We start from the raw sequence: 16,309 nt of genomic DNA on the forward strand, positions 1-16,309 counted from the left end.
AACTAGGAAAATAAAAAAAGAACTAGCCAAAATCAGCAGAAGGAAGAAAATAGTAGAATTTAAACAGAAATAAATCAAATAGCAAATAGAAAAACAATAGAAAAAAATCAACAAAACTAAGACTTAGTTTTTTGGGAAGAATAAGCAAAACTGACAAACCGTTAGCTAGACTAAGAAAAAGACAGAAGACTCAAGTAAACAAAATTAGAAATGAAAAGGAGACATTACAGTGGACACCTCAGAAATAAAAAGTATCATAAGAGACTATTAAAAACAACTATATGCCAATAAATTCTCCCATTAGAAGAAGTGGATAAATTCCCAGAAAAACACAACCTACCAAAACTGAATTTGAATGAACTAAAAAGTTTGAACATACTGATAGCAAATGAGGACACTGAATCAGTAATTTAAAACCTCCCAACAAAGAAAACCCCAGGACTAGATGGCTTTGTGGAAGAATTCTACCAAACATTCCAAGAAGATTTAACAGAAATCCTTCGTATATCCTTCCAAAATGCAGAGCAGGGAACACTTCCAAACTCATTTTATGAGGCCAGCATCATTCTGACAGCAAAACCAGACAAAGACACTATTAGAAAACTATAAGCCAGTAGCCCTGATGAACAAAGATGCAAAAATCTTTAATAAAATTCTAGAATATCAAATTCAAGAGCATATTAAAAGGACCATACACCATTATCAAATGCACTTCAATCCCTGGGATAAAAGGATAGTCAACCATATGCAAATCAACCAATGAGATACACCACACTGACGAAAGGAAAAAACCACACGTTCATCTCAATAGACACAGAAAAAGCATTTGATGAAATTCAACACCCATTCACGTTAAAAAACTCTCAACAAAATAGGTATGTAAGAAACATGTGTATGCTCAGTTGCTAAGTTGTGTCGGACTCTTTGCAACCCCAAGGGCTGCAACCCGTCAGGCTCCTCTGTTCATGGGATTTCCTAGGCAAGAATACTGGAGTGAGTTGCTACTTCCTTCTTCAGGGGATCTTCCTGATCCAGGGACTGAACCCATGTCTCCTGCATTGGCAGGTGTATTCTTTACCACTGGACACCAGGGAAGGCCATATAAGAAAGTTACCTCAGCACCATAAAGGTCATATATAAAAAACTCACAGTGGTCATCATAATCAATCCTGTATAAGGCATGAGTGCCTATTCTCACCACTTCTATTCAACAGAGTACTAGAAGTCCTAGCCAGAGCAATGAAAAAAGAAAAAAAAAAATGAAAGGCATCCAAAACACAAAGGAAGAAGAAAGATTATCGATATTTTGAGGTTAACATAATCATGTATATAGAAAACCTTAAAAGCGCAACAAAACCTGTTAGAGCTAATAAATGAATTCAGCAAAACTGAGGATACAAAATCAACATACAAAAATCAGCCACAATTCTATAAGCAAAAAAAAAAAAATATTTGAAAAGAAAATTAAGAAAATCACAATAGCAACAAAATGAATAACATATTTAGGAACAGATTTAAGCAAAGTGGTAAAGCTTGTACATTGAATACTATAAAACACTGATAAAAAGAAATTTAAAAGACATATATAAATTTGATGGTTGAATGGCATCGTCAACTCAATGGGCATGAGTCCGAGCAAACTCCAGCAGACAGTGAAAGACAGGAAAGCCCGGTAGGCTGCAGTCCATGGGGCCACAAAGAGTCGGACATGACAGCAAATGAACAACAACAAATATAAATGCAAAGGAATCTTGTGTTCATGGATGGAAAAATTAATATTGCTTAAATGTCTATATTACCCAAAGTGGTCTACAGATTCAGTGCAATCCTTATCTAAATCACATTGCCAATCTCTACAGAAATAGAAAAAAAAATCCTAAATTTATGTAGAACCATAAAAGACCCTAAATGCCCAAAGCAATCTTAAGCAAGATGGAAAAAATCGAAGAAATCATACTTCCTGATCCCAAAATATATTTCAAAGCTATAGTAATCAAAGCAGCATGGTACTGACAAGAAACAAAACAAAACAAAAACCAACAAGAGACATATCAACCAATGGAACAGACTAGAAAGCCCAGAAATAAATCCACATGTCTGTAGCCAACTGATCTTTGACAAGAACACCAAGAACACATAATGGAGAAATGACAGTCTTCAATAAATGGTGTTGGAAAAACTGGATATCCACATACAGAACAAGGAAATTGGACCCATATCTCAAACAATGCACAAGATTTCATACCATAAACAAAAATCAACACAAAACAGATTAAAGACTTAAATACTGAAGCCATAAAACTACTAAAAGGAAACACAGGAGCTTCTCTTAGTCTAAGCAATGATTTTTTTAGATATGACACCAAAAGACCAGGCAACAAAAACAAAAATAGAAAAGCGGGACTGCATGAAACTAAAAAGGTTCTGCACAGCAAAGGAAATAATCAACGGAGTGAAAAGGCAACCTACACAATGAGAGAAACATTTGCAAACCATGTATCTGATTAGGGATTAATATCCAAAATATAGGTGCTGCCCAGATGGGAGAGTGGTAAAGAATCCACCTGCCAATGCAGGAAATACAAGATATGTGGGTTCAATCCCTGGGTCAGAAGATCCCCTGGAGTAGGAAATGGCAAGCTGCTCCAGTATCCTTGCCTGAAAAATCCCATGGACAGAGGAGCCTGGCAGGCTACAGTCCATGGGACCACAAAGAGTCAGACACGACTGAGTGATTGAGCATGCACAGAGAGACACACACACAGACACACAGACACACACACACACACACACACACATACACATCCAAAACATAGAAGGAATTCATACATACATACTCAGTATCAGAAACCCCCAAATAACCCAATTAAAAATTGAGTTGAGGAACTAAATAGACATTTTCTCAAAGGAAGACATACAAATGACTAACAGGAATATGAAAACATGCTCATCATTACAATAATCAGGGCAATGCAAATCAAACTCATAATGAGGTTATTAACTCACACCTAATAGAATGGCTGTTCTACAGGCTGTTCTCTGTCTAAAAAGACAAGAGATAAGAATTTTTGGCAAACATATGGAGAAAAGGAGTGCTTGTCCTTACTGGAATCAGACTAAAGGAAGAAAGCTTGTCAACTGCTTAAACAAATGCATAGTATGGTATGAATTATCTGATTAAGGTAGTAACCATCAGAATCCTTCCATTGTGAAAATATACTTTGTTCTTTATAATTATCTGTAAGTGGTACTCTGAAATCATATGAATATCTTTTCCCCAAAAACTCTCTACTTAACTTTTTATTTAGTTTAGAATGTAAACTCCACAAGGGCAGAGGATAAAAGTTCCTTTTATTCACTGCTGTATTCCCAGTGCTTAGAGAAGCATTTAGCACATGCTGCTGCTGCTGCTAAGTTGCTTCAGTCGTGTCCGACTCTGTGCGACCCCACAGACGGCAGCCCACCAGGCTCCCCCGTCCCTGGGATTCTCCAGGCAAGAACACTGGAGTGGGTTGCCAGTGCCTTCTCCAATGCATGAAAGTGAAAAGTGAAAGTGAAGTAGCTCAGTCTGTCCAACTCTTAGCAACCCCATGGACTGCAGCTTACCAAGCTCCTCCGTCCATGGGATTTTCTAGGCAAGAGTACTGGAGTGGGGTGCCATTGCCTTCTCTGATTTAGCACATAGCAGACCTTAATAAATATGTATTGAATTAACCATCATTTGTTGTATACCTCTGTATTCTCTGAGACTGAACAACTTAAAGGCAAGGGCTATTTCTTTACCTTTGTATTTGCATAAAATAAACATAGTTTTGTACTTAGCAAATAATAATAACTAAATAAAGGCTATTTATGTTAATTTTTAAGGACCACAGATAAATCAGTTATAATATATAGGCCTAACGTGTTGTCTATAAAGTGTTAAAAATAACATATATCTAACTATAGTACTGTTTAAAATAATAAAAGCTATTTTAATATTTCCTTTTAAAACAAAAAGTAAAGCAAAAATCCTACTAATTTGAAATCAAAGGCCCTCAGAAAAAAAGCACCAAGTTATATAATATATGACATGAATTTTTGTCAGCTTCACTTTGCTAGATTACATGTTTAATGGTATTTTACTGATACAATGTTAAAATGCCAAGTTACTTATCAAGAAATACTAAATTACTTTACCTGTAATGTCTTTAATGTTTCCTTCAATCCTTCTATTTCTTTTTCCTTTATTTCTGTAGCAAGTTGAAATTTTCCCTTTAAGCAAAAAACTATATTTCACTAATTTCCAATGTAAGTGACATTATTAACAGAGAAAACAAGAGTTCAAGAACCAAAATCTCTACTTGAAACTAAATACTTCACAGACTTTAAACTTGGAACTATACTATAACCCATATTTCCAGTGATTACAAATATCACAAAATTACAATTAGGTCTATACAAGATTACAAATATCATGAAATGGAAAACCTCATCATAACAATAAATCATTTTATCAGGAAAGCATTCCTGAGAACTTATGGACACTATATAATTATTTAATTCATATAGCTAGAATAAATATATTCTAATTAATAAGACACAATTACATTTGTTTTATAAATATAGGGATATTATAAAAATTTTTAAGAAAGGCCTTTTGCTAAAAATAGCTATAAATTTTAATATTATAAATGGCATATCTTTTGATATAATAAAAACATGTATTAGCTATTTTACTGTGTTTTAAAGAATGTAATTTCATTGAAAAGGCATTAAAAACATATTATACGTAATAGAAACACTGTAGTATAGTGGAAAGAGCATTAATTTAAAGGCTGAAGAAATCTAGGTTCATTTCAACTTTACCGCTTCAAAATGGGAACTTCAGCAAGTCATTTAAATCTTGCTAGGCCTCAATACTCTTAACTGTAAAATGATAAGAGCTGAAGTAACAGGATTCCCTTAAATCCCTCCTGTTTCTAAAATTTTAGGAAATTAATAGTCTCCATTGTTTATTACCAATGCTCCTTTCCATTATAGTGAACAATTGATAATTAAAAGCATTTAACTGTTTCAAATTATTAAAAAATTAATAAATACCTTTTCTTCTTCCAAGGCACACATCTTCATTTGCAACTGATAAGAATTTTAAAAATCAAAATACAGGTAAATGAAATGTTACCAGTGATTTACACTGGCCAATGAGACTATGTGTGTGCTAAGTCGCTTCAGTGGTACCCAACTCTTTGCGACCCTATGGTCTGCAGCTTGCCAGGCTCCTCTGTCCACGGGATTATCCAGGCAAGCATACTGGAGTGGGTTGCCATGCCCTCCTCCAGGGGGTCTTTCTGACCCAAGAACTGAACCTGTGTCTCTTATGCCTCCTGCATCAGGAGGCAGGTTCTTCACCACTAGCGCCGCCTGGGAAGCCCAATGAGACTACAGAAATGTCTATATTGTTTGAACTTAGTACAATGTGATTATGTTTTCACACTGAGAAAATAAATAATAAAAATATAAAATAGGGGGAAAAGCCAGTCACCAAAGTAAATGAACAATTTAATCTTAGGATCAGAGTATCCACGTTTTTTCCCCCCAGTTTCTTAAATGTTTCAGTATGTTGCATCTACTCATAAACAATAACATATAACATTTTCTAAAAGCACACTTTTATGAAATTGATATAGTTTATATTTGCACTGACAGTATTTTCTGAAATTTTTTAAAAATGCATGTGTCAGTCTAATAAATAAATAATGACATTTTAAAATAGGAAAACTAAAGTGAACTTGCCAACAAAAACTAATTAAATATTCCAAGCAACACAAAGATACTAGACAAAGTTGTTAAGAAATAAAACTTCTTTGGCATTTCTCCATCTCATTTTCCATATTCCTCACTTACATTCAAGAATCCCTTCTTTAAAAAAAAAAAAAAGAAGAAACAAATATTTGTTAAAGGAAAAAAAATAATAATAAAGAATGCAGTAGCACTTTCTCCTCTAACTTTCAGATAACCTGGATTTCTTTCTTGCCCAGAGTCCCTTGTGGTAACAGAGACTTAGACTTGCTCTCTCCTAAGGAATACTATGCTGTATAGTTGGTTTCTGCTTCCTTACCCTTCAATTAAAACTCCCATAACTTAAGTAAAGCCAATTTCAGACTACAAGGAAGAAGTTTACCATCTGCTCAAACAAATCCACGCTACAGTGTAATTTAGCCATAACCTTAACCCACTAGTAATGTAGATTATATAGGTTTATTTCTTTTTATGCATTTCTTTCTAAACACACACACTTGTATGGAAATAATAAAAACAAAAAGAGGGAAGGAAAAAGGAAGAGAAAATGATAATGTTGGCATGGCTATAGGAAAGGCACTTTCAGAGTATATTTTTCTTAGGCACATTTCTTACACTTATATTTTATAACTAGGGACTGAAGATCAATTTGAGGTAGTAAAGAAGAGCTATAGAATTTAGAATTCAAAATAATGGAAGGAGTTGTTTTTCATTTCTTTAAAATATTTTTCCTTTATTTTTTCTATTTTTCTACTAATTTTTCTTTCATTTGCTGATACCTGAAATTTACAGAGGTGAATGATAATCATATCTCCTCATCCTTTATATCCCCCTACTTGCATCTCAGCTTTTCACCAGTGTTATAATTCTTGCTTGGGTAAAGGAATAATGTGACAATGTAAGCTCCTGGATATGCTAGTTAAAGAAAGAGGGGAGAAGGGAGAGAAAGAGCAAGAATACACATTCACTTACATAGATTATTTAGGACAAATGAAAACACCTCTCCAAGGAAATAATTTTCTCCTTAATTAAGTCATTCTACTACAGTACAGTATTATCAGTTGTGATTCAAAATAACCTTGTTCATTTCCTGCTTCCAATAACACACTTTTTGTCTTCAGTGAGTATGATGAACAACATGTCATAATATTCATGAGAAGTGGGAAAATTGCAATATTTAAAACTGTAGTGTTTTTCTATCCTTAAGAAATTACCTGCTTTTTAAAAACTGCCATGGCTTCTTTGTGTTGCTTTGCTAATGTATCCTTTTGATTCTGAAGAGTTTCCTATTTCAAAAATTATGAAAAGTTAAAACATAAATTATAGCAACTCAGTTTTAAATTTTTACTGGATTCACAAATTATACATCTTCATTGTACATATTATTTTAGGCTCTTAAGATGCAACTCACGACAGTTTTTATAATTTTTTTAACTGTCATGAAACTCAGCATACAATAATTTTGCTTCCAGTTGCGTCTTCATGATAAAACATATTGCTTTTTAAAATTCTAAACTCTGAATATAGCTCACTCTAAAATTTTCTTCAAGAAAATATCATCGAAATTATTAAAATTAACAGTCCAATACAAAGTAGACTAGTTTCAAGAGTTTCAAAAAAAACCAATTTTATTACCTAAGCACAAGTGTTTACATGGTAACGTTTGATTCTTTAAACTCACTAAAATAATTTTTTACAAAATCAGAAGTACCACAGGGCATCTTAAAAAAATTCATATAAACGATTCCATTTCTTTCCTCTACACCTTTTTTTAGTTGAAGTTGTATCCTGTCATTTAGATTCAAGATGAAGTTTTCTTCTACCTTTATCAAGTAATTCTTATAATTAAAAAAATTAGATCTAAAACTGACAACCACTTTCAAATGTTTCTTTTATTTTATTCGATAGTCCTACATATACATTGATTTATCAATTAAAAAAAATTTTTTAATGATCTACTGATCTATTATGATAGTTGGGAATTTGGCTTTCTTATACAACCATAATCCTACATGTCCTCCCTCTATTCTTCCAACAGTTATATAAAAAATGTGACAAATATTAATAGTATTTATACTCTTGTAATTATGCAATTTTTATTCAATGCTAAGCCACATGGCATATCATGATTACATTTCTATTCTCATACAACTTTTATTTTTTCTGAAGCTAGCAATTACTTTAAAATATTTTAATTCTAATAACTAATTTTTAGAAATAATATGCCATTTCCAAGGTCTGTATCAATTGGTTCAGCTGCAAAAAAGAATAGAAAAGGCAAAGTAAGAAGATCCCAAGAATGACTTAAGAAATCCCAAACTGTATAGGAAACCAGACATTAAAATTTTTTTTTGGCCAAACCATGTGGCTTGGAGGATCTTAGTTCCCTGACCAGGGATTCAACCTGGGCCCCAGCAGTGAAAGCACCAAGTCCTAACCACTGGACCACCAGGGAATTACCCAAAAATTAGGCATTTAGAAAACCTGTAGATATTGTACAAAATTTTTCAGAGGCTACTGCCCAGTTTATTAGACTCTAATCTACTGCTGCAACAAGGAAAGAATGAATTTATAGGAAACGTCAGGGACAAGTACTTTGAGGAGAAGATTATGAAGTAGGTGTGAACTCCAGCTCTCTCCCCACTTTTTGTGAATAGCTGTAAAATCTAGAAATAGATTTCCAGGTGCATGCTCAGTTGCTGAGTCATGCCTGACTCTATGACCCCTTGGACTGTAGCCCCAAAAGCTCCTCTGTCTATGTGATTTCTCAAGCAAGAATACTGGAGTGGATTGCTATTTCCTTCTCCAGGATCTTTTTGACCCAGGGATTGAACCTGCATCTACTGTTAGGCAGGCAAATTCTTTATCACTGAGCCATCTGAGAAGCCCAATCATACCCATACTGGTGTTAAAACACTACTGTTCCCCATTCAAGAACCCAAAGGGTGAACATTTGTTCAAGACCTTAAGGCCATAAATAAAATAACCACTTCCCATTCCTGATAAATTATGAGCCATTCAGTAATTTCTAAGACTGCTTACTAAGAGAAAATTAGAAAGTTGTCTAGATTTCACTGACTACTATAGATATTGGATAATTTAAGTTCTCAATAATGGAACTTTTCCCTTAGGAACTTAAACAAAAACAAGAATATTTTCTTTTAAAAAAATAACTTTTCAACAGCCCCTCCCACACACACACACCTGCAGTTAAAGCCCTCCAAATTGTCATAAAGCTTTCTATTTGTATCTGAGCAATGCAGACAAGTCCTTAATACTCTAACAGAACACCGCAAGTATCAGCAGGACCCAACTGCTTACTACAATCTTCCTCTTGACCCACTGGCAAAATCCTACTCCTTATTTAAGGATAGTATTAGCAGCAGCCAAACTAGCAGAAGCTTCTATTGACTTAGTTTAAGGATCTTGTTTAAATTTGATAGTTCTATATGCTGAACAAGCCTGGACACTTACTAAAAACACATTTCTCAGCAAGCAGGCTTACTTCCTATGAATTTTTTATTACTTTCTCCCTCATACATTTCAACTCAGTACTATCCTCTAAACATTGCTAATTACCCAAAGAAGAGGAATTTCACAAGATCTAGCCTCTATTCAAACAATCACTATGCCTCAAACGGATTTATTTAAAAAACTCCTAGAAAATCTGGGTTTAATAATACATGCTTAGTCGTTCAGTCATGTCTGACCCTGCGATCCCATAGACTGTAGTCCGCCAGGCTTCTCTGTTCATGGGGATTCTCCAGGCAAGAATACTGGAGTGGGTTGCCATACCCTCCTCCAGGGGACCTTCCCAACCCAGGGATTGAACCCAGGTCTTATCTGTTGATATATCATTTTCTGAAACTAAAATGGGAACTATCAGGTAAGATATACTGTAAGAGTCTCAACTGACCCCTAAAACAAGACTCTTTACCAGAGGTAAAACCAGTCCAGATGACAGTACTTACCCACTCAGCAGAGTTTGCCAAGTGTCAAGAGATAACAAAGTTAACATAAAACTATCAATAATATCAAGGTTATTTGGAATAGTATCTGAAGTAGTCCATGATTTTGTAATACTGTAAAAACAATGAATGTTTCTAACCTCAATAGGATTACCAATTAAAATGAACTCTGAAGTAGGAAGTAAGCTTCCTAAAGAGGTGGCTATCATGAAACCACACTATACAGGATAATAAAGCCTAAAGGAAATATCCCAGTTTATCTTTATGACACACAGGCAGCCCTCAGTTAGCTCCTGGCCCAATGATACTCTAAACAGCTAAATCTTCCTGTAGATAAAACAACAACAACAACAAACAACGCTATTCTGGAATGTCCACAACTGGCTTCAGAGTCTGAAAAGAATACATGGTTGTAAAATATAAGAGAATCCCTGACACTTTCAGGACAGACACTTGGTGGCACCAGAGAACCTCAATGGAACTCTGCAAACATTTACAAGAAATTACCCATCGGAACAAGGACATATTAAAAACTATATTCTATTAGCATTGGTGGGGTAATTTTAATAAGATTTTTGAGGATGTCTCTGGTGCAAATCTTATGTCTCCCTCACAATCCTAGTAAAACTGTTATCCTTCTAAACCCAAGCTTCAGGACGCCCCACTGAACGTGTCCAAATAGATTTCCTAAAATTAACCCTTGAAAAGGTTTCTGAATGTGTTCTGATCATTGCTTACTACTTTTCTGGATGGACTGAAACTTTTTCTTGAGAGACAGCTATAATTATGAGAGTAGGAAAAAATTACTTGATTTTGTGCTCCCAATATGAGTATTTCCCGTAATAGAGGCACTTTCTACTGGACCTGTTATTACGGAATTTTGCAAAGTCCTGTCATTTATTTGGATATTTCATTGTCCCAATCATTTCCACTCTTGAGGGAAAGTAGAAAGTTAATGGCATCTTAAATCTGACATTCTTGAACTGCCGGGACCAAGAAGGTTATGTCTAATGCTCAAGACCATTAAGTCCACACTCTCCTACACTCATTGGCTTTCACCACACACATCTGTTAGAGCTTGCCACATGAAACTGGCTACTGATATCCCAACCTTAGACATTTTCTTACTTTGGATAAACGAGCAAAGTATTATACTCCAAGGACTCAGGAAATATACTGCATAGTCTTATCACCATCTCATGTAAATTGCCTTTCCTCTACATGATCTAAAATGCAGATCAAAGCTAAGAGAATTCATTACCCATTAGACCTGCCCTGCAAGAAATGATAAAAGGAGACCTGCAGGTTGAAATGAAAGGACACAAAAGACTCCATACGAAGAAATAAAAATCTTTATTTCCATATGAAGAAATAAAAATCTCAATAAAGGTAAATACATGAGAAATTTATAAAAGCTTGTATTACTCTAACAATTTTTGTTTGTTTGTTTCTATGTGATTTAAGAAACTAACACTTAAAAAATTATTAGACTAAAAGCTAGTATTATTGTAACTTTGATTTGTAACTCCACATTTGTTTTCTATGTAATTCAGAGACTAGGGAATTCCCTGGTGGTCCAGTGGTTAAGACTCCATGCTCCCAATGCAAGGGGAATATGTTCAATCTCTAGTCAGGGAACTATATCCTGCCTGCTGCAACTAAAGATCCTGCAAGCCATAATGAAGATCCCACATGTGGCAACAAAGATCTATGCGTCGAAGCTAAGACCCAGTGCAGCCAAATAAATAAATAAATATTGTTAAAAATCTACGAAGTTGCTATTATTATAAAAAAAATTCAGAGATTAATACATATTTAAAACTACTAGTTTATTTTCTTGAGCATACAATATGCTATGCTATGCTAAGTCACTTCAGTCGTGTCCGACTCTGTGCGACCCCATAGACGCACCAGGCTCCCCCCTCCCTGGGATTCTCCAGGCAAGAACACTGGAGTGGGTTGCCATTTCCTTCTCCAATGCATGAAAGTGAAAAGTGAAAGTGAAGTTGCCTAGTCGTGTCTGACTCTTAGCGACCTCATGGACTGCAGCCTACCAGGCTCCTCCATCCATAGGATTTTCCAGGCAAGAGTACTAGAGTGGGGTGCCATTGCCTTCTCTGAGCATACAGTATATAAAGATGTAATTCTGTAATATCAACAACTGAAAGGGGTGTAGATAGAACTATAAAGGAATAGAGTACTTATATGTTATTGACATTAACCTGATACATATTCAAATTAGAGTGCTATAATAATAGATGCTAACTATTGGACTGCAATAGTTAGCATCCTTGGACTGCAAGGAGATCCAACCAGTCCATTCTAAAGGAGATCAGCCCTGGCTGTTCTTTGGAAGGAATGATGCTAAAGCTGAAACTCCAGTACTTTGGCCACCTCAAGCAAAGAGCTGACTCATTGGAAAAGACTCTGATGCTGGGAGGGATTGGGGGCAGGAGGAGAAGGGGACGACAGAGGATGAGATGGCTGGATGGCATCACTGACTCGATGGACGTGAGTTTGAATGAACTCCAGGAGATGGTGATGGACAGGGAGGCCTGGCGTGCTGCAATTCATGGGGTTGCAAAGAGTCGGACACGACTGAGCGACTGAACTGAACTGTAATACCTATGGTAACCAAAAAGGAATTAGCTAGAGAGTATACACAAAAGGAAATGAGAAAGGAATTCAAACATTTTACCATAAAAAATCAACTAAACACAAAAGATGATGGTAATCAGGAAATGAGGACAAAAATCTATCAGATACATATAAAACAGACAGCAAAATGATAGAAGTTAGTCATTCCTTATCAGTAATTACTTTAAATGTATATTTAAAGTCTCTCATCAAAAGACAAACACTGGAAGAATGCATAGAAAATGTGATCCAACTTTATGCTATCTACAAAAGGCTAACTTTAAATCTAAAGACACAAATACGTTAAAATAAAAAAGTGGAAAAAGATATTCCATCAAAATAACAACCAACCAAACAAACAAAAAAGCGGACTTTAAAAAGTTACAATAGACATAGAAAGACATTATATATTCATAAAACATTCAATAAGGAAAAAGATAACAATCATAAACATTTATGAACCAAATGACAGACCATCAAAATATATGAAGCAAAAATGGACAGAATTGAAGCAATAAATAGTTCTACAATAACAGTTGAAGACTTCAACACCTCATTCTCAAAAACAGAATACCCAGTTAGAAGATAACAAGGAAATAGAGGAGACTGGAATAACACAGTAAACAACCTAGATCTAACAGACATAAACAGAACACTCTACCCCAAAACAAAATATATATTCTTCTCAGGTGCATATTGGACATTTTTCCAGGACAGACCATATGCTAGGCCACAAATTAAGTTGCAATAGATTTTGATTGCATTCAAAGTATCCTCTCTGATCACAATGGGAAGAAGTTAGAAATCAGTAACAGGAGGAAAACTAGAAAACCCATATATTTGTGAAAATTAAACAACAAACTCTTAAACAACTGTGATTAAAGAAATCACAAGGAAAATTAGAAAATAAAGAAGGACAAATGAAAACAAACAAAAAAACATACCAAAACTGATGGGATGCAGCAAAAGACACGCTAATGGGAATATTTATAACTATAAATACTTACATTAAAAAACAAGAAAGATCTCAAATCAACAACCTAACTTTACCCTTGATAAAGAGAAGAACAAACTAAACCCAAAGTTAACCACAGAAAGAAAATAATGAAGATCAGAGCAGAGATAAATAAAATAGAGAATAGAAAAATAATAGACAGGGCTTCCCTGGTGGCTCAGTGGTAAAGAAACAGCCTGCCAACGCAGGGGACACAGGTTCGAGACACGGGTTTAATCCCTAATCTGGGAAAATTCCACATGGCGTGGAGCAACTAACCGCATGCACCTCAGCTACTGAGCCTGCGCACTCGAGTCCGTGAGCTGCAACCACTGAAGCCTGCATGCCCTAGAGCCCACGTTCCACACAACAGAATTCACCGCGGTGAGACACCTGTGCTCCACAACTAGAGGGTGGTCCCTGCACTCCACAACTTGACTAAAGACCCAATACAGCCAAAAATAAATCTAAAAATTTTAGAAAAGAAAAATAGAGAAAATCAGTGAAATTAAAAGTTGGTTCTAAAAAACAATTAAAAAAAAAAAAAGTTGGTTCTTTGAAAAGTTAACAAAATTGACAAACCTTTACCTAGATGGACTGGGCTTCCCTGGTGACTCATATGGTAAAGAACCTGCCTGCAATGAGGCAGACCTGGGTTCGATCCCTGGAATGGAAAGATTCCCTGGAGGAGGGCATGGCAACTTACTCCAGTATTCTTGCCTGGTGAATCCCCATGGACAGAGGAGCCTGGAGGGCCTCAGTCTGTGGGGCTGCAAAGTCAGACGCGACTGAGAGACTAAACACAGGACAGATGGACTAAGAAAAAAAGAAAAGGCTCAAATTTTGAAAGTGCTCAAATTTCAAAAATGGAAGTGGGGGCATTACTACTGATTCTGCAGAAATAAAAAGTATTATAAGAGTACTTTGGACTGCAAGGAGATCCAACCAGTCCATCCTAAAGGAGATCAGTCCTGGGTATTCATTGGGAGGACTGATGTTGAAGCTGAAACTCCAATACTTTGGCCATCTGATGCAAAGAGCTGACTCATTTGAAAAGACCCTGATGCTGGGAAAGATTGAAGGCAGGAGGAGAAGGGGGACAACACAGGATGAGATGGTTGGATGCATCACCGACTCAATGGACATGAGTATGGGTAAACTGCAGGAGTTGGTGATGGACAGGGAGGCCTGGCATGTTGTGGTTCATGGGGTCACAAAGAGTCGGACATGACTGAGCGACTGAACTGAACTGATAAGAGTATTATGAACAATTCTATGCCAACAAATTGGGTAACCTAGATGAAATGGAGAATTCCTAGAAATGCAAAACCTACCAAATAACAAAGAAACAGAAAAATTTAACAGACCTATAACTATTAGGACTTCCCTGATGGCTCAGACAATAAAGTGTCTGCCTACAATGCGGGAGTCATGGGTTTAATCCCTGGGTCAGGAAGACCTCCTGGAGAAGGAAATGGGAACCCACTCCAGTATTCTTGTCTAGAAAATCCCATGGATGGAGGAGACTGGGAGGTTACAGTCCATGGGGTCGCAAAAAGTCAGACACGACTGAGGGACTTCAGTTTAGCTTTAGCTTAAGCTTGTAACTATTAAGGAGATTGAATCTGTAATAAAAAAATAAACACCCAACACAGAAAAGCCCTGAGCTTGATCAAACATTTAAAGAAGAATTAACAGCAATCCTCCTCAAACTTTTCCAAAGAGTTGAAAAGGAAGGAATACTTCCTAACTCATGCTTTTAAGCCAGTGTCACCTTGATACCAAAGCCAGATGAAAAAACACGTCAAAAAAAGAATACTATAGACCAATACCCCTAAAGAACAGTGATGCAACATTTCTAAAAAAAAAAACAAAAAACCCACTAGCAAACTGAATTCAGATAAAAGGATCATACACCATGACCAAGTAGGATTTATCCTTGGGATAAGAGAAGAGTTCAACAACAAAAAGTCAAGCAATGCAATAAACCATATTAACACAATGAAGGGGGAAAAAAGCACACAATTATCTCAACTTATGAAATAAAAAGTAAATGACAAAATTCAATACCCTTTCATGATTTAAAAAAAAAACTCAACAAACTAGGAAAAGAAGGAAACTACTTCAACATAATAGCCATATTTGTAAACCCCACATGAACATAATACTCAATGGTAAAGGACTGAAAGCTTTTCCTCTAAGGTTAGGAAGAAAGCAAGGATGCCCACTTTTACAGCTTCTCCTCAACATAGTATTAGAAGCCTTAGTCAAAGCAATGAGGCAAGAAAAAGAAATCCAGTTTGAAAAAGAAAAAGTAGAATTATCTGTCCGCAGGTCTTATATGTACAAAACCCTAAAGATTCCACCAAAAAATTGAATAAATGAATTTAGCAAAGTAATAAGATACAGTCACACCAAAATCAGTTGCATGTTCAATACAATGAACAACCCAAAAATGAAATTAAGAAAACAGTTACATTTACAATAGCACTAACAAGAATAAAATACATAGAAATTCACTCGGTCAAGGAGATAAAAGACCTGTATAATGAAAACTACAAAACAGTGCCAAAAGAAAATAAATTAAATAAAACATAAAAAGTGTAAACACATCCTTTGTGCTGGGATTAGAAAGCTTCATGTTAGTAAGATGTCAATACTATCCAAAGTTCCCTATAGATTCAACGCAATCTCTATGAGAATTCCAATGATATTTTTGCAGAAATAGAAAAACTCATCCTAAAATTCAAATGGAATCTCAAGGAACCCCAAACAGTCAAATAATCTTGAAAAAGAAGAACAAAGCTCGGAGATTCACATGTCCTGATTTCAAAACTTACTGGAAAGCTCTAGGAATCAAAACAGTGTAGTAATGGCATAAAGAAAGACACATGGACCAATGGAACAAAATTAAGAGCCCAGAAATAAG

The 16,309-nt window shown here is 35.5% G+C and overlaps 1 protein-coding gene across 1 annotated transcript in view; it reads right to left on the reverse strand.

Annotated features, from left to right (window-relative positions):
• The window catches only part of CCDC73 (coiled-coil domain containing 73), a 115,974-nt gene that overhangs the window by 82,150 nt on the left and 17,515 nt on the right, over positions 1 to 16,309 (reverse strand). Inside the window, 3 exon segments of the mRNA NM_001192547.1 lie at positions 4,180 to 4,254; positions 5,083 to 5,118; positions 6,996 to 7,067. Coding sequence (NP_001179476.1) covers positions 4,180 to 4,254; positions 5,083 to 5,118; positions 6,996 to 7,067 — 183 coding nt within the window.

This window comes from Bos taurus, chromosome 15 (assembly GCF_002263795.3).
Source record: "Bos taurus isolate L1 Dominette 01449 registration number 42190680 breed Hereford chromosome 15, ARS-UCD2.0, whole genome shotgun sequence".
In the NCBI taxonomy this organism is placed as follows: Eukaryota; Metazoa; Chordata; class Mammalia; order Artiodactyla; family Bovidae; genus Bos; species Bos taurus.